This window comes from Vidua chalybeata, chromosome Z (genome assembly GCF_026979565.1).
Source record: "Vidua chalybeata isolate OUT-0048 chromosome Z, bVidCha1 merged haplotype, whole genome shotgun sequence".
NCBI classification, from domain to species: domain Eukaryota; kingdom Metazoa; phylum Chordata; class Aves; order Passeriformes; family Viduidae; genus Vidua; species Vidua chalybeata.
The window spans coordinates 66,542,865-66,561,517 of record NC_071570.1 but is presented as its reverse complement, the minus strand read 5'-3'; the positions used below and the strand labels follow the sequence as shown (position 1 = coordinate 66,561,517).

The 18,653-nt window shown below is 43.0% G+C and overlaps 1 protein-coding gene across 10 annotated transcripts in view; it reads right to left on the bottom strand.

The window, feature by feature from the left end:
* LOC128782197 (mucin-2-like) overlaps window positions 1-18,653 on the bottom strand; it is a 77,757-nt gene that overhangs the window by 12,867 nt on the left and 46,237 nt on the right. For 3 of the 10 annotated variants that reach the window (XM_053932419.1, XM_053932422.1, XM_053932423.1), the window contains exons 28-52: window positions 16,565-16,633; window positions 15,963-16,037; window positions 15,358-15,396; window positions 14,756-14,824; window positions 13,887-13,949; window positions 13,573-13,641; window positions 12,953-13,021; window positions 12,179-12,241; window positions 11,577-11,645; window positions 9,417-9,491; window positions 8,813-8,851; window positions 8,204-8,266; window positions 7,605-7,667; window positions 6,698-7,063; window positions 6,499-6,561; window positions 5,388-5,957; window positions 5,187-5,249; window positions 4,112-4,630; window positions 3,911-3,973; window positions 3,045-3,359; window positions 2,846-2,908; window positions 1,480-2,304; window positions 1,279-1,341; window positions 311-727; window positions 112-174 (exon numbers count right to left, since the gene is read on the bottom strand). In XM_053932419.1, the coding sequence (XP_053788394.1) occupies window positions 112-174; window positions 311-727; window positions 1,279-1,341; window positions 1,480-2,304; window positions 2,846-2,908; window positions 3,045-3,359; window positions 3,911-3,973; window positions 4,112-4,630; window positions 5,187-5,249; window positions 5,388-5,957; window positions 6,499-6,561; window positions 6,698-7,063; window positions 7,605-7,667; window positions 8,204-8,266; window positions 8,813-8,851; window positions 9,417-9,491; window positions 11,577-11,645; window positions 12,179-12,241; window positions 12,953-13,021; window positions 13,573-13,641; window positions 13,887-13,949; window positions 14,756-14,824; window positions 15,358-15,396; window positions 15,963-16,037; window positions 16,565-16,633 (4,215 nt within the window). Of the gene's footprint in view, window positions 1-111; window positions 175-310; window positions 728-1,278; window positions 1,342-1,479; window positions 2,305-2,845; window positions 2,909-3,044; window positions 3,360-3,910; window positions 3,974-4,111; window positions 4,631-5,186; window positions 5,250-5,387; window positions 5,958-6,498; window positions 6,562-6,697; window positions 7,064-7,604; window positions 7,668-8,203; window positions 8,267-8,812; window positions 8,852-9,416; window positions 9,492-11,576; window positions 11,646-12,178; window positions 12,242-12,952; window positions 13,022-13,572; window positions 13,642-13,886; window positions 13,950-14,755; window positions 14,825-15,357; window positions 15,427-15,962; window positions 16,038-16,564; window positions 16,634-18,653 lie in introns of all 10 variants that reach the window. The other 7 variants (XM_053932425.1, XM_053932421.1, XM_053932420.1 and 4 more) reach the window with 7 other exon arrangements.

Genomic DNA, 18,653 nt, shown 5'->3' with positions numbered 1-18,653 from the left:
ATTATACTAAAGTGTTGTTGTATTTGCCTAGAGAATCTCTGCAGCATGAAGAGAGATGCTGGCTGCGAACTCACATGCAAGGGACTACAATTACTTGAAAAGCAGAATTACCTCCAGGAGCAGGACCACGAGGTGTACTGGTTCCTTGGGGCACAAAGGGAAGCCGAAAGGATTCTGTTCAGAGAAAGCAAATTTACTTCAGAAAGGGTAAAATTTAAAAAGCAAGGAAATGCAGAGAACAGAAATGGTTATGGTTGGAAGGAAAGGCTATGTTGATTCCAGACAGTATAGGTTCTGTAGGGTGACACACCGGAGGATACGTCGCTTCCAGACACAGTATAGGTTCTGTAGGGTGACACACCGGAGGATACGTCGCTTCCAGACACAGTATAGGTTCTGTAGGGTGTCACACTGGAGGGAACGTCACTTCCAGACACAGTATAGGTTCTGTAGGGTGTCACACTGGAGGGAATGTCGCTTCCAGACACAGTATAGGTTCTGTAGGGTGTCACACTGGAGGGAATGTCGCTTCCAGACACAGTATAGGTTCTGTAGGGTGTCACACTGGAGGGAACATCGCTTCCAGACACAGTATAGGTTCTGTAGGGTGTCACACTGGATGTTGTATCACTTCCAAACACAGTAGAGGTTCTGTAGGTTGCCACTCCGGAGGTGGTGTCAGTCCTAGAATCAATGTAGGTTCTGTGTCCTGGCTCTCCCCAGCTTGCTGGAATAAGCAAAAGAATAAAAAACAAATCAAGAGAGAATCTACATTTGTTGTTAAATACCTCTCACAAGCCTATGTATGTGTAGTACTAAGAACTGTTTGCTCCTTCTGTTAATTGCTTTTGTGAAACACACTGCACCTGATTATTACATATAGTTCTTTAATAGAGAAAGGACACGAGCACAAATATAGTGCCCTAGGAAGTGCTGGAATAACACTTTATTTGAGGTGCTACAAGTATTTACTTACGTACTTAACAGACATATTTTACTGCTAATTCTGATAATTCCAAAGCTGTGTTTATTCAGTCAAGGAGGCAAACTTTTTCTGGCTTCTGCTTGACAACAATTATAATCCTGATGTTAGTTACAACACCCTATTACCCTCTGAAAAATGTCTCAGAACATTTCTGTTGATACTAGATGCATTGCTCCATTATCATTTCAAGAGAGTGTTGTTGTATTTGCCTACAGAAGCTGTGCAGCAAGAAGGGAGGTGCTGGCTCTGGACCAACACCCAAGTGACTGCAATTGCTTGGAAAGCAGACTTACCATCAGGAGCAGGACCACGAGGTGTACTGGTTCCTTGGGGCACAAAGGGAAGCCGAAAGGATTCTGTTCAGAGACAGCAAATTTACTTCAGAGAGGGTAAAATTTAAAAAACAAGGAAAGACAGGGAACAGAAATGGGTATGGTTGGAAGGAAAGGCTATGTTGGTTCCAGACACTGTATAGGTTCTGTAGGGTGACGCACCGGCGGATATATCGCTTCCAGACACAGTATAGGTTCTGTAGGGTGTCACACTGGAGGGAACGTCGCTTCCAGACACAGTATAGGTTCTGTAGGGTGTCACACTGGAGGGAACGTCACTTCCAGACACAGTATAGGTTCTGTAGGGTGTCACACTGGAGGGAACATCGCTTCCAGACACAGTAAAGGTTCTGTACGGTGTCACACTGGAGGGAACATCGCTTCCAGACACAGTATAGGTTCTGTAGGGTGTCACACTGGAGGGAACATCGCTTCCAGACACAGTAAAGGTTCTGTACGGTGTCACACTGGAGGGAACATCGCTTCCAGACACAGTATAGGTTCTGTAGGGTGTCACACTGGAGGGAACATCGCTTCCAGACACAGTAAAGGTTCTGTACGGTGTCACACTGGAGGGAACGTCGCTTCCAGACACAGTATAGGTTCTGTAGGGTGTCACACTGGAGGGAACGTCACTTCCAGACACAGTATAGGTTCTGTAGGGTGTCACACTGGAGGGAACGTCACTTCCAGACACAGTATAGGTTCTGTAGGGTGTCACACTGGAGGGAACGTCACTTCCAGACACAGTATAGGTTCTGTAGGGTGTCACACTGGAGGGAACGTCACTTCCAGACACAGTATAGGTTCTGTAGGGTGTCACACTGGAGGGAACGTCACTTCCAGACACAGTATAGGTTCTGTAGGGTGTCACACTGGATGTTGTATCACTTCCAAACACAGTAGAGGTTCTGTAGGTTGCCACTCCGGAGGTTGTGTCAGTCCTAGAATCAATGTAGGTTCTGTGTCCTGGCTCTCCCCAGCTTGCTGGAATAAGCAAAAGAATAAAAAACAAATCAAGAGAGAATCTACATATGCTGTTAAATACCTCTCTCAAGGGTATGTATGTGTAGTATTTAGAACTGTTTGCTCCTTCTGTTAAGTGCTTACTTGAAAGACATGGCACCTGAATACTATGTATTTATGTTTAATGGACAATGGACATTAGCACCGGTATCCTGCCCTCGGAATTGTCAGAATAGCACTTCATTTGAAGTTCTACATATACTTACAGACATGTTTTACACCTCATAATTTTAATTCCAAATCTGTGGGATTTTTTTACTCATGGAAACAAACTTCATCTGCAGCCTCCCTGACAAATATTTCAACTCCTGTGTTAGTTACAACACCACGTTCTCTTCTGAAAAATGTCTCAGAACATTCCTGTTTGCACTAGATGTATTGCTCCGTTGTCATTATACTAAAGTGTTGTTGTATTTGCCTAGAGAATCTCTGCAGCATGAAGAGAGATGCTGGCTGCGAACTCACATGCAAGGGACTACAATTACTTGAAAAGCAGAATTACCTCCAGGAGCAGGACCACGAGGTGTACTGGTTCCTTGGGGCACAAAGGGAAGCCAAAAGGATTCTGTTCAGAGAAAGCAAATTTACTTCAGAAAGGGTAAAATTTAAAAAGCAAGGAAATGCAGAGAACAGAAATGGTTATGGTTGGAAGGAAAGGCTATGTTGATTCCAGACAGTATAGGTTCTGTAGGGTGACACACCGGAGGATACGTCGCTTCCAGACACAGTATAGGTTCTGTAGGGTGTCACACTGGAGGGAATGTCGCTTCCAGACACAGTATAGGTTCTGTAGGGTGTCACACTGGAGGGAACGTCACTTCCAGACACCGTATAGGTTCTGTAGGGTGTCACACTGGAGGGAACGTCACTTCCAGACACAGTATAGGTTCTGTAGGGTGTCACACTGGATGTTGTATCACTTCCAAACACAGTAGAGGTTCTGTAGGTTGCCACTCCGGAGGTGGTGTCAGTCCTAGAATCAATGTAGGTTCTGTGTCCTGGCTCTCCCCAGCTTGCTGGAATAAGCAAAAGAATAAAAAACAAATCAAGAGAGAATCTACATTTGTTATTAAATACCTCTCACAAGCCTATGCATGTGTAGTACTAAGAACTGTTTGCTCCTTCTGTTAATTGCTTTTGTGAAACACACTGCACCTGATTATTACATATAGTTCTTTAATAGAGAAAGGACACGAGCACAAATATAGTGCCCTAGGAAGTGCTGGAATAACACTTTATTTGAGGTGCTACAAGTATTTACTTACGTACTTAACAGACATATTTTACTGCTAATTCTGATAATTCCAAAGCTGTGTTTATTCAGTCAAGGAGGCAAACTTTTTCTGGCTTCTGCTTGACAACAATTATAATCCTGATGTTAGTTACAACACCCTATTACCCTCTGAAAAATGTCTCAGAACATTTCTGTTGATACTAGATGCATTGCTCCATTATCATTTCAAAAGAGTGTTGTTGTATTTGCCTACAGAAGCTGTGCAGCAAGAAGGGAGGTGCTGGCTCTGGACCAACACCCAAGTGACTGCAATTGCTTGGAAAGCAGACTTACCATCAGGAGCAGGACCACGAGGTGTACTGGTTCCTTGGGGCACAAAGGGAAGCCGAAAGGATTCTGTTCAGAGACAGCAAATTTACTTCAGAGAGGGTAAAATTTAAAAAACAAGGAAAGACAGGGAACAGAAATGGGTATGGTTGGAAGGAAAGGCTATGTTGGTTCCAGACACTGTATAGGTTATATAGGGTGACACACCAGAGGATATGTCGCTTCCAGACACAGTATAGGTTCTGTAGGGTGTCACACTGGAGGGAACGTCACTTCCAGACACAGTATAGGTTCTGTAGGGTGTCACACTGGAGGGAACGTCACTTCCAGACACAGTATAGGTTCTGTAGGGTGTCACACTGGAGGGAACCTCGCTTCCAGACACAGTATAGGTTCTGTGCGGTGTCACACTGGAGGGAACGTCGCTTCCAGACACAGTATAGGTTCTGTAGGGTGTCACACTGGAGGGAACGTCACTTCCAGACACAGTATAGGTTCTGTAGGGTGTCACACTGGAGGGAACGTCACTTCCAGACACAGTATAGGTTCTGTAGGGTGTCACACTGGAGGGAACGTCACTTCCAGACACAGTATAGGTTCTGTAGGGTGTCACACTGGATGTTGTATCACTTCCAAACACAGTAGAGGTTCTGTAGGTTGCCACTCCGGAGGTTGTGTCAGTCCTAGAATCAATGTAGGTTCTGTGTCCTGGCTCTCCCCAGCTTGCTGGAATAAGCAAAAGAATAAAAAACAAATCAAGAGACAATCTATATATGCTGTTAAATACTTCTCTCAAGGGAATGTATGTGTAGTATTTAGAACTGTTTGCTCCTTCTGTTAAGTGCTTACTTGAAAGACATGGCACCTGAATACTATGTATTTATGTTTAATGGACAATGGACATTAGCACCAGTATCCCGCCCTGAAGTGTTCAGTTTCAGGAAGTGTTGGAATAGCACTTCATTTGAAGTTCTACATTTACTTACAGACATGTTTTACACCTCATAATTTTAATTCCAAATCTGTGGGATATTTTTACTCATGGAAACAAACTTCATCTGCAGCCTCCCTGACAAATATTTCAACTCCTGTGTTAGTTACAACACCACGTTCTCTTCTGAAAAATGTCTCAGAACATTCCTGTTTGCACTAGATGTATTGCTCCGTTGTCATTATACTAAAGTGTTGTTGTATTTGCCTAGAGAATCTCTGCAGCATGAAGAGAGATGCTGGCTGCGAACTCACATGCAAGGGACTACAATTACTTGAAAAGCAGAATTACCTCCAGGAGCAGGACCACGAGGTGTACTGGTTCCTTGGGGCACAAAGGGAAGCCGAAAGGATTCTGTTCAGAGACAGCAAATTTACTTCAGAGAGGGTAAAATTTAAAAAACAAGGAAAGACAGGGAACAGAAATGGGTATGGTTGGAAGGAAAGGCTATGTTGGTTCCAGACACTGTATAGGTTCTGTAGGGTGACGCACCGGCGGATATATCGCTTCCAGACACAGTATAGGTTCTGTAGGGTGTCACACTGGAGGGAACGTCGCTTCCAGACACAGTATAGGTTCTGTAGGGTGTCACACTGGAGGGAACATCGCTTCCAGACACAGTAAAGGTTCTGTACGGTGTCACACTGGAGGGAACATCGCTTCCAGACACAGTATAGGTTCTGTAGGGTGTCACACTGGAGGGAACGTCACTTCCAGACACAGTAAAGGTTCTGTAGGGTGTCACACTGGAGGGAACGTCACTTCCAGACACAGTATAGGTTCTGTAGGGTGTCACACTGGAGGGAACGTCACTTCCAGACACAGTATAGGTTCTGTAGGGTGTCACACTGGAGGGAACGTCACTTCCAGACACAGTATAGGTTCTGTAGGGTGTCACACTGGAGGGAACGTCACTTCCAGACACAGTATAGGTTCTGTAGGGTGTCACACTGGATGTTGTATCACTTCCAAACACAGTAGAGGTTCTGTAGGTTGCCACTCCGGAGGTTGTGTCAGTCCTAGAATCAATGTAGGTTCTGTGTCCTGGCTCTCCCCAGCTTGCTGGAATAAGCAAAAGAATAAAAAACAAATCAAGAGAGAATCTACATATGCTGTTAAATACCTCTCTCAAGGGTATGTATGTGTAGTATTTAGAACTGTTTGCTCCTTCTGTTAAGTGCTTACTTGAAAGACATGGCACCTGAATACTATGTATTTATGTTTAATGGACAATGGACATTAGCACCGGTATCCTGCCCTCGGAATTGTCAGAATAGCACTTCATTTGAAGTTCTACATATACTTACAGACATGTTTTACACCTCATAATTTTAATTCCAAATCTGTGGGATTTTTTTACTCATGGAAACAAACTTCATCTGCAGCCTCCCTGACAAATATTTCAACTCCTGTGTTAGTTACAACACCACGTTCTCTTCTGAAAAATGTCTCAGAACATTCCTGTTTGCACTAGATGTATTGCTCCGTTGTCATTATACTAAAGTGTTGTTGTATTTGCCTAGAGAATCTCTGCAGCATGAAGAGAGATGCTGGCTGCGAACTCACATGCAAGGGACTACAATTACTTGAAAAGCAGAATTACCTCCAGGAGCAGGACCACGAGGTGTACTGGTTCCTTGGGGCACAAAGGGAAGCCGAAAGGATTCTGTTCAGAGAAAGCAAATTTACTTCAGAACGGGTAAAATTTAAAAAGCAAGGAAATGCAGAGAACAGAAATGGTTATGGTTGGAAGGAAAGGCTATGTTGATTCCAGACAGTATAGGTTCTGTAGGGTGACACACCGGAGGATACGTCGCTTCCAGACACAGTATAGGTTCTGTAGGGTGTCACACTGGAGGGAACGTCACTTCCAGACACAGTATAGGTTCTGTAGGGTGTCACACTGGAGGGAACGTCACTTCCAGACACAGTATAGGTTCTGTAGGGTGTCACACTGGAGGGAACGTCACTTCCAGACACAGTATAGGTTCTGTAGGGTGTCACACTGGAGGGAATGTCGCTTCCAGACACAGTATAGGTTCTGTAGGGTGTCACACTGGATGTTGTATCACTTCCAAACACAGTAGAGGTTCTGTAGGTTGCCACACCGGAGGTGGTGTCAGTCCTAGAATCAATGTAGGTTCTGTGTCCTGGCTCTCCCCAGCTTCCTGAAATAAGCAAAAGAATAAAAAACAAATCAAGAGAGAATCTACATTTGTTGTTAAATACCTCTCACAAGGGTATTTATGTGTAGTATTTAGAACTGTTTGCTCCTTCTGTTAAGTGCTTATTTGAAAGACATGGCACCTGAATACTATGTATTTATGTTTAATGGACAATGGACATTAGCACCAGTATCCTGCCCTAGGAATTGTCAGAATAGCACTTCATTTGAAGTTCTACATATACTTACAGACATGTTTTACACCTCATAATTATAATTCCAAATCTGTGGGATTTTTTTACTCATGGAAACAAACTTCATCTGCAGCCTCCCTGACAAATATTTCAACTCCTGTGTTAGTTACAACACCACGTTCTCTTCTGAAAAATGTCTCAGAACATTCCTGTTTGCACTAGATGTATTGCTCCGTTGTCATTATACTAAAGTGTTTTTGTATTTGCCTACATGACTTGTGCAGTCTGAGAGGAGATGCTGCCTAGGAACCCACATCCAAGTGACTATAATTACTTGAAAAGCAGACTTACCATCAGTAGCAGGACTAAGAGGTGTACTGGTTTCTCTGGGTACAAATAGAAGCTGGAAGGATTCTGTTCAGAGAATGTAAATATATGTCAGAAAGGTGAATTTGAAAAACCAAGGTAATGCACGGAACAAAAATATATATGGTTGCAAAGATATGCAATTATAAAAACATTAATGATTTTAAAGAGAAAGAAAGTAAAAAACCTTTAGTAAGAGTAAGATACAAGAAGGAAAATAAATATGATTGTAATTTAAAAACCCATAATAGAAAAAAACCCACCCACCCATCACTCCTTTCCAAAACCAACAAGAAGCCAACTAACCAGTCAACCCAAGCCAAACTAAAACCAAAAGTATACAAGCAAATAAGGACATATAGAAAAAAATTGCAGAAGTTATTTTAATCCCTCTGTTAGCTTTCACCATCCCTTTCTCTTCTGAACCAAATCTCAGAACTAATTTTAGAACTAATTTTATTGCTACATTATATTTACCCTTAACTATTTGTTGTATTTGCCTACTGAAGCTGAACAGGATGAACAGAGATGCTGGCTAAGAACCCACACCGAAGTGACTACAATTACTTGCAAAGCAGACTTACCATCAGGAGCAGGACTATGAGGTGTACTAGGTCCTTGGAGTACAAGGAGAAGCTGAAAAGATTCTGTTCAGAGAAAGTAAATTTACTTCAGAGATGGTAAATTTTTAAAAGCAAGGAAATACAAGGAACTGAAATGGTTATGGTTACAGTTTCAAGGAAAGGCTATTACAAAAAAGGTTAATGATGTATCACAGAAAGAATATAAATGCCTTTAGTAGGAAAAAGAAAAGGAAAAAGAGAAAAGAGTAAAAGAATTAAAGTCAACATTCAAAAATAAAACACCATACCAACACCCACCACTCCCCAAAACCAATAAATCCAACTAACCAATCAACCAAAACCAAACTGAAACAAAAAATTTTCCAAACAAATAGGGACCAATGGAAAAAATTATTAAAGTAATAATTTGAATCCCTCTACTGGCTTTCACCATTCTCTTTCTCTTCTGAAAATGTATCACAACATTTCCGTTTGCACTAGTTTTTTTGCTTTATTATGTTGAAAATCAAGTATTGTTCCATTTGCCTACAGAAGCTGTTCAGCAGGAAGGGAGATGCTGCTTAGGGACCCCCATCCAAGAGACTATGATTTCTTGAAAAGCAGACCTACCATCAGGAGCAGGAGTAGGAGCAGGAGGTGCACTGGCTGCTTGGGGTAAAATGAGAGGCTGAAAACTATCTGCTCAGAAAAGTAAGTCTTAAAAACCAAGGAAATACATAGAACTGAAAGGATTATTCTTGAAAGGAAAGTCTATTACAAAAATGTTAATGATTTATAACAGAAAGAAAGGAAAAACCCTTTGATTATTAAAAGAAAAATCTAAAAAACCCCAAAGCTATTAAAAGAAGTAGTGAAAGACAAAAACCAATAATCAAACACCCACTCACTCACCACCATCACCCTGCAAACCAAAAATAATCCAACCAAACAAGCAGCTAAACCCGGACTAATATCAAAAATATCTAAGCAAATGAAGGACCCATTATAAAAAAAAAAGTCCGGCAGTAATTTTAATCCCTGTGTTAGCTTCCACCATCCCCTTTCTCTTCTGAAGAGTATCTTCTAATATTGCTCTTTGCGTTAATTGTATTGTTCCATTATCATTACAATTAAGTGTTGTCACCTTTGCCTACAGCAGCTGTGCAGCATGCAGGGAGATGCTGCCTAGGAACCCACATCCCAGGGACTACAATTGCTTCAAAAAGAGACTTACCAACAGGAGCGGGAGCAGGAGCAGGAGCTGGCAGTGTACCAGCTGCTTGGGGTGAAATGTAAGGCTGAAAAATATCTGTTGAGTAAAAGTAAGATTTAAAAACCAAGGAAATGCACAGATTGGAAATGGTTATGGTTGACAGGAAAGGCTATGACAAAATGTTAATGGTTTATAACAGAAAGAAAGGAAAAAACATGTGGTTATTACAAAAAGAAGGGAAGTTCCGGGAAGGGAAGTTCCGGGAAGGGAAGGGAAGTTTCGGGAAGGGAAGGGAAGTTCAGGGAAGGGAAGTTCCGGGAAGGGAAGTTCCGGGAAGGGAAGGGAAGGGAAGGGAAGGGAAGGGAAGGGAAGGGAAGTTCCGGGAAGGGAAGGGAAGGGAAGGGAAGGGAAGGGAAGGGAAGGGAAGGGAAGGGAAGGGAAGGGAAGGGAAGGGAAGGGAAGGGAAGGGAAGGGAAGGGAAGGGAAGGGAAGGGAAGGGAAGGGAAGGGAAGGGAAGGGAAGGGAAGGGAAGGGAAGGGAAGGGAAGGGAAGTTCCGGGAAGGGAAGGGAAGGGAAGGGAAGGGAAGGGAGGGAAGGGAAGGGAAGGGAAGGGAAGGGAAGGGAAGGGAAGGGAAGGGAAGTTCCGGGAAGGGAAGTTCCGGGAAGGGAAGGGAAGTTTCGGGAAGGGAAGGGAAGTTCAGGGAAGGGAAGGGAAGTTCAGGGAAGGGAAGTTCAGGGAAGGGAAGTTCCGGGAAGGGAAGGGAAGTTCCGGGAAGGGAAGGGAAGGGAAGGGAAGGGAAGGGAAGGGAAGGGAAGGGAAGGGAAGGGAAGGGAAGGGAAGGGAAGGGAAGGGAAGGGAAGGGAAGGGAAGGGAAGGGAAGGGAAGGGAAGGGAAGGGAAGGGAAGGGAAGGGAAGGGAAGGGAAGGGATGGGAAGTTCCGGGAAGGGAAGGGATGGGAAGTTCCGGGAAGGGAAGGGAAGGGAAGGGAGGGAAGGGAAGGGAAGGGAAGGGAAGGGAAGGGAAGGGAAGGGAAGGGAAGTTCCGGGAAGGGAAGGGAAGTTCCGGGAAGGGAAGGGAAGTTCCGGGAAGGGAAGTTCCGGGAAGGGAAGTTCCGGGAAGGGAAGGGAAGGGAAGTTCCGGGAAGTTCCGGGAAGGGAAGGGAAGTTCCGGGAAGGGAAGGGAAGGGAAGTTCCGGGAAGGGAAGGGAAGTTCCGGGAAGGGAAGGGAAGTTCCGGGAAGGGAAGGGAAGTTCCGGGAAGGGAAGGGAAGTTCCGGGAAGGGAAGGGAAGGGAAGGAAGGGAAGGGAAGGGAAGGGAAGTTCCGGGAAGGGAAGGGAAGTTCCGGGAAGGGAAGGGAAGGGAAGGGAAGGGAAGGGAAGGGAAGGGAAGGGAAGGGAAGGGAAGGGAAGGGAAGGGAAGGGAAGGTTCAGGGAAGGGAAGGGAAGTTTCAGGGAAGGGAAGGGAAGGGAAGGGAAGGGAAGGGAAGGGAAGGGAAGGGAAGGGAAGGGAAGGGAAGGGAAGGGAAGGGAAGGGAAGGGAAGGGAAGGGAAGGGAAGGGAAGGGAAGGGAAGGGAAGGGAAGGGAAGGGAAGGGAAGGGAAGGGAAGGGAAGGGAAGGGAAGGGAAGGGAAGGGAAGGGAAGGGAAGGGAAGGGAAGGGAAGGGAAGGGAAGGGAAGGGAAGGGAAGGGGGAAGGGAAGGGAAGGGAAGGGAAGGGAAGGGAAGGGAAGGGAAGGGAAGGGAAGGAAGGGAAGGGAAGGGAAGGGAAGGGAAGGGAAGGGAAGGGAAGGGAGAAATTAAAAACAAGTTAGAAACGAAATAATTCAATAATCTAATCAAACTCCCACCCACCTCCACCACTCCCCAAATCCAAAAAAGTGTAAGCAACCAAGCATCCAAACCCAAACTAAAACCAAAATAACCCGCAAGGTAATTGGGATCAATAGAAAATTCATTCCAGTAATAATTTAAATCCCTGTTTTATTGCTAAAAATTAGCATTAGGTTTCACTCTACCCTTTCTCTTTGAAAAATATCACATATCTGTTTGCACTATTTTAATGCTCCATTACGTTTACAATCTAATGTTGTTGTATTTGCCTACAGAAGCTGCACAGCATGAAGGAAGATGCTGGCTAGGAACCCACATCCCTGTGACAATAATTGCCTAAAAAGCAGACTTACCAGCAGGAGCAGGAACAGGAGTAGCAGGTGTACGGGGTGCTTTAGGAGCAAAGCTAACCCGAAAAATATCTGTTCAGAGATAGCAAATTTACTTCAGATGAGGTAAGTTTTAAATGCAGGGAAATGCACAGAACTGAAATTGTTATGCTGGCAAGAGAAGATTTTTAAAACCTTAATGGTAAATAACATTATTAAAAGAGGATATATTTGGCAAAAAAAAAAAAGAGAAAATTTGAAAAAAAAAATTAAAGATCAAAAACCAAATACCCACCCACTACTGCTACTCCACAAAACTAAAAAAAAATCTAACCAACCAACCAAGAAAAAAAAAAAAAAACAAAAACCATGAAACAAATGGGGACCAGTAGAAAAAAAAAAAAAACAACAGAGTATTGATTTTAATCCCTGTGTTAGCATTCAGTCCCCCTTTTCCCTTCTGATCGGTGTCTCAGAATATTTCCGTTTAGCACTAGTTTTAATGCTCCAGTATGTTTGCAATTAAGGATTGTTGTATTTGCCTACAGATGCTGTGCAGCATGAAGGGAGATGCTGGCTGGGGACCCACATCCAAGTGACTGCAATTGTTTGAGAAGCAGACTTACCATCACTTTCAGGACCAGGAGGTGCAGCAGCTCCTTTGGGCACGAAGAGAGGTCGAAAAGAGTCTGTTCACGGAAAGTAAATTTACTTCAGAGAGTTTACTTTTTCAAAAGTGAAATTGAAAAAAAGCAAGGAAATGCACAGAACTGAAGGGGTTATGGTTGCAAGGAAAGGCTATTAGAGAAATGTCAGTGGTTTATAACAAAAAGAAGTGAAAAAGCCTTTGGAAAAAAAGGGGAAAGAAGGGAAGGGAAGTTCAGGGAAGGTAAGTTCACAGAATTTAAGGGAAGGGGAAAGGGAAGGGGAAAGGGATAAAAAAAGGAAAGGGAGGAAAAGGAGGAAAGGGAGGGAGGGAGGGAGAGAGGAAGGAAGGCAGGAAGGAAGAAATAAAAAATTAGAATAAAGCATAAGCAAAAACGAAACACATACCCTCCCACCACCAACACACCCAAAACAAAAAAAAAAAAAAGCAACGTACCAAGCAACCAAAGCCAAACTAAAACCTAGAGTATCTATGCAAATAGGCACTAATATTAACACCATTACAGCATTCATTTTAATCCTTGTGTTTTAATCCCTGTGTTAGCTTTCACCATCCCCTTTCTCTTCTGAAAAATGGCTCAGAATGCTTCTGTTTGCACTGATTGTATTGCTCCATTATGCTGACATGTAAGTATTGCTGTATTTGCCTACTGAAGCTGTGCAGCATGAAGGGAGATGCTGGCTAGGAAAAACCCACATCCAAGTGACTGCAATTGCTTGAAGAGGAGACTTACCATCACTGTCACGAGCATGTGCTGGAGGTGTTCTGGCTAGCTGGGGTCCAATTCGACCCCAAAAAGATCCTATGCAGAGAAAGTAATTTTCAATCTAAAACATGTTTTCATTTTAAGAAACAAGGAAATGCACAGCACTGAAATGGTTGTGGTGGCAAGGAAAGGCCGTTACAAATATTGGTTTGTAACATATAGGAAGGAAAAATCTTTGGTTAAAAAAAAAAACAAAGTAAGAAAGAAATTTGAAATAGGAAAAAAAACCAAAACAAAACAAAAAAACAACCATAAACAAAACACACACCCACTATCACTCCCCAAAACCAAGACTCCAACCAACCAAGCTACCAAACCCAAACTACAACCAAATATGTCCAAGCAAATGGAGACCATTAGGAAAAAAGAAGCTTTTAGCTGTAATTTTAATCCCTGTGTTAGCTTTCACCATCCTCTTTCTCTTCTGAGAAAATCTCACAATTTGCTGTTAGTACCAGTTTTACTGTTTCATAATGTTTGCAATTAAGTGTTGCTGTGTTTGCCTACAGAAGCTGTGCAGCATGAAGGGAGATGCTGGCTAGGAACCCACATCCAAGTGACTGCAATTGCTTGACAAGCAGACTTACCATCATGAGCATGAGCCGGTGCAGGAGGTGCACAAGCTGCTTCAGATGAAACAGGAAGCCAAAAAGAGTCTGATCAGAGAAAGTAAAATTACTTCAGAGGAGGTAAATTTTAAAAAGCAAGGAAAGGCAGAGAACTGAAAGGTTAATGGTTGCAAGAAATGGCTATTTCAAAATATTAGCAGTAGTGTTACTGCTCCATTATGTTTACAATGAAGTATTGTTTAATTTTTCTGCAGAAGCTGTGCAGCATGAAGGGAGAAGCTGGCTCTGAACCCACATCCAAATGCCTGAGATTGCTTGAAAAGGAGACTTACCATCAGGAGCAGGAGTATGAGGTGTACCAGTTTCTTGGGGTTCAATGCGACGCTGAAATGAGTCTGTTCAGAGAAAAGTTAATTTACTTCAATGTCTTAGGGTATCATGTAAGATGTAACCCAGAGATATGTATTCTATTGCCATCAATGTCAGCTGTTAAGAGAAATGGGGCAGTATTCTTTATCCTCTCCATGACTCATGCCTGACAACTCCCTCCAGGGGCCTGTGTCAGCCAATGGGCCATCTAGGCCTCACTGCATCACCCATAAAATTACATCATCGCATTGTGAGATGCTCTGCCCAATGGGGAGAACCAAGCATTCTACCTGGAAATAATCTGAGAATTGGAACACCAGAACAACCTTATTGACTGGATTTCCAGAGGACAAGAGCTACATAACCACCACTGGATTGTCAGAGGAAGACCAGACCCTTCTACAGGATCACTACTTCAACAGAACCACATCTATCACTTCAGCGGGACTGCAGCCACCATTTAATCAGACTGCTACCACTACCCTGACCAACAGGGTGTCAGGTTGTATCCTGACTCTTTAGGCCAGTGTTTCATGCCTTTATTTTAATTGTCCTATTAAAGCGTAGTTCTGACTTGGAATCGCGTGCTGGTTAGTTTTCAAACTAGTACATAGTACAAGGTACCAGCTGATTGGGGTTCAAAGTGACGCCAAAAAGATTCTGTTCAGAGAAAGTAAATTTACTTCAGAGGAAGTAATTTTTTTAAAAATGGAATGCAAGGAAATGCATTAAGTATTGTTGTATTTGCCTACAGAAGCTGTGCATCATGAAGGGAGATGCTGGCTCTGAACTCATGTCCGAGTGACTGCAATTGCATGAAAAGCAGACTTACCATCATAAGGAAAAGGAGGAGCAGTGGGTTTACCGGCTGCTCGGAGTGAAAAAAGAGGCTGAAAAGTACCTGTTCCCAGAAAGGAAATGTACTTCAGAGAAGGTAAATTTAAAAAACACAGGGAAATGCACAGAACTGAAATGGTTATGGTTGAAAGACAATTTTAAAAAGTTAATGGTGTATAACATAATGAAAGGAAAAAGTCTTCACTTAAAAAAAAAATTAAAGAAATAGAAAGAAGAAATAAAAGAAAAAAATTAAAAACCAAACACCCACCAACCCCCACCACTCCCCAAAACCAAAAGATTCAACCAGCCAAGCAACCAAACCCAAAATAAAATCAAAAGCATCAATAAAAGCAAATAGGGACCAATAGAAAAAAAATTACAGTAGTAATTTTAATCCCTGTGTTAGCTTTCACCATCCCTTTTCTCTTCTGAAAAAAAGTATTACAACATTTCTGTTTGCATTAGTTTTTTTGCTCCATTATGTTGAAAATCAAGTATTGTTCCATTTGCCTACAGAAGCTGTTCAGCAGGAAGGGAGATGCTGCTTAGGGACCCCCATCCAAGAGACTATGATTTCTTGAAAAGCAGACCTACCATCAGGAGCAGGAGTAGGAGCAGGAGGTGCACTGGCTGCTTGGGGTAAAATGAGAGGCTGAAAACTATCTGCTCAGAAAAGTAAGTCTTAAAAACCAAGGAAATACATAGAACTGAAAGGATTATTCTTGAAAGGAAAGTCTATTACAAAAATGTTAATGATTTATAACAGAAAGAAAGGAAAAACCCTTTGATTATTAAAAGAAAAATCTAAAAAACCCCAAAGCTATTAAAAGAAGTAGTGAAAGACAAAAACCAATAATCAAACACCCACTCACTCACCACCATCACCCTGCAAAACCAAAAATAATCCAACCAAACAAGCAGCTAAACCCGGACTAATATCAAAAATATCTAAGCAAATGAAGGACCCATTATAAAAAAAAAAGTCCGGCAGTAATTTTAATCCCTGTGTTAGCTTCCACCATCCCCTTTCTCTTCTGAAGAGTATCTTCTAATATTGCTCTTTGCGTTAATTGTATTGTTCCATTATCATTACAATTAAGTGTTGTCACCTTTGCCTACAGCAGCTGTGCAGCATGCAGGGAGATGCTGCCTAGGAACCCACATCCCAGGGACTACAATTGCTTCAAAAAGAGACTTACCAACAGGAGCGGGAGCAGGAGCAGGAGCTGGCAGTGTACCAGCTGCTTGGGGTGAAATGTAAGGCTGAAAAATATCTGTTGAGTAAAAGTAAGATTTAAAAACCAAGGAAATGCACAGATTGGAAAAGGTTATGGTTGACAGGAAAGGCTGTTACCAGCTGTTAATAGTTTATAACAGAAATAAATGAAAAACCCTTTTGTTATTAAAAACAAAGGAAAGAAAACAATGAAGAGTTGAAATAAAAGGAAAAAATCAAAAAGCAAACACCCACACACCCATCTCAACCACTCCCCAAAACCAAAATAGTACAAGCAACCAAGCATCCAAACCTAAACAAAAACCAAAAAAAACACCCTCAAGGAAATAGGGGCCAATAGAAAAAACATTCCAGTAATAATTTAAATCCCTGTCTTAGATTTCACCATCCCCTTTCACTCCTTTAAAAAGTATCACAACATTTCTGTTTGCACTATTTTAATGCTCCATTATGTTTTCAATTAATTATTGTTGTATTTGCCTACAGAAGCTGCACAGCATGAAGGAAGATGCTGGCTAGGAACCCACATCCCTGTGACAATAATTGCCTAAAAAGCAGACTTACCAGCAGGAGCAGGAACAGGAGTAGCAGGTGTACGGGGTGCTTTGGGTGCAACGTTATCCCGAAAAATATCTGTTCAGAGATAGCAAATTTACTTCAGAGGAGGTAAATTTTAAATGCAGGGAAATGCACAGACCTGAAATGGTTATGTTTACAAGAAAATATGAATAAAATAAGTTAATGCTTTACAACATAATTAAAGGAAGACGACTTTGGAAGAAAAAAAAAGGTAGAAAATAAGAAAAAAAAAATTTAAAAGTCAAAAACCAAAAACCCACCCACCCACTACCTACTCTGCAAAACAAAAAAAATCCAACCCACCAAAGCAAAACTCAAAAATACCCTTGTAAATGGGGGCCAATGAAAGAACCCCACAGAATTCCAATGAAAGAATTCACAGAATTCACTGTATTTTTTTTTTATTCCTAAGCTCCTCCAAAACTTACTTGCCCATCCAGGCTGGATGTTTGCCCTGTTAACTCATCTTTTGGCACACAGAGACAGTCTGTTCCTGTGCCCTCAAGATCTCTGTTTTGAAGCACACCCACCCTTCCTGAACTCCTAAGGTTTTAAGGACTTCTTCCCAAGGAACTCTCTGAATAAGTCTCCTGAATAGGCTGAAGTCTGCCCTCTGGAAGTCCAACGTGAAAGTCTTATTAATGTTCCTCCTGATTTCACCAAATAGTGAGAATTCTGTAATTTCATGATAACTGTGCCCTAAGTGGTCTCCAACCACCACATTTCCCACCAGCCTATCTCTATTTGCAAATAACAGATCTAACACAGTCCCTCCCCTGGTGGGCTCATCCAGCAGCTGTGACAAATAGTTGTCCTCCACAAACTGAAAACTTCCTGGACTGCCTTTTTTCAGCTGTATTGAGTTCCCAACAAATGTCCGGCAGGTTGAAATTGCCAGCAAGAACAAGGGCTGATGGTCCAGAAACATGCTCAGGCTGCTTATAGAATGAGTTGTCCACCACTTCTTCCTGGTTGGGTGGACGATAGCAGACTGCCGGTAGGATGTCAGCCTTGTTGGCCTTCCCCTTAATTCTTACCCATAGGCAACTTCACCGTCTTTAGTTTCAATACCTGTGACATCCAAAGCCTTGCTAATTTCAAGGGTCACCCCTCTGCCTCTTCTCCCTTTTCTGTCTCTTCTGGATAGCTTGTAGCCATCCAGTGCAGTGCTCCAGCCATGTGAGTCATCCCACCACACTTCCGTGATGGCAATTACATCATAGCTCTGCTGTTGCACCATGGCCTCCAGCTCTTCCTGTTTGTTACCCATGCTGCGTGCATTGGTACACATGCACCTCCGCTGGGCTGCTGATTTCACTCCTATCTCAGGCTTACCATCCTTGGGCCTGCTTCCAGACAGCCCAACTGCATCCCCTTCCCCCTTCAAACCTTGTTCAAAGCCGTCTCAACAAGTTTTGCCAGATCACCTTCTAGCCTTAACAGAGAGATGGAGCCCACGTGGTTCCAGTAGGCCAGGTGCTGTAAAAGTTGCCCCATGATCAAAGAACCCAAAATTCTGCTGATGGCAGCAACCCTTGAGCCACTTATTGATAATGTGGGTTCTCCTATTTCTTTCACTGTTTCTCACAGCCACCAAAGGGACTGAGGAAAAGACTACCTGTACCCCTGTACAACTACTTGTCCCAGTGCTCTAAAGTTTCTTTCAATTGCCCTGACACTCCTCCTTTCAATCTCATCACTGCCAGCCTGGAGTATCAGCAGCAGGTAATAACCAGAGGGCTGAATCAGCCCGGGAAGTCTCTCAGTGATATCCTGTACCAGGCCCCAGGGAGGCAGCAGATCTCTCTATGGGGTGGGTCTGGTTGACATACGGGGGCCTCTGTTTCCCTCAGAAGGGAATCACCCACCACGATTACCCTTCTTTTCTTTTTGATGTTACAGGTGGTAATCCTTCTCACAGATTGGGAGACTCACTGGGCAGATAATTTTCTTTTAAGTCATCTGGCTGACTCTCCAGATCCAGGGTTCATACCTATTCTGAAGTGGCACCTGGCTTGGGAGTGAGGGTCAGGAGGAATTTTTATTATTACCTCCTCGAGTAGGGACCCATTTC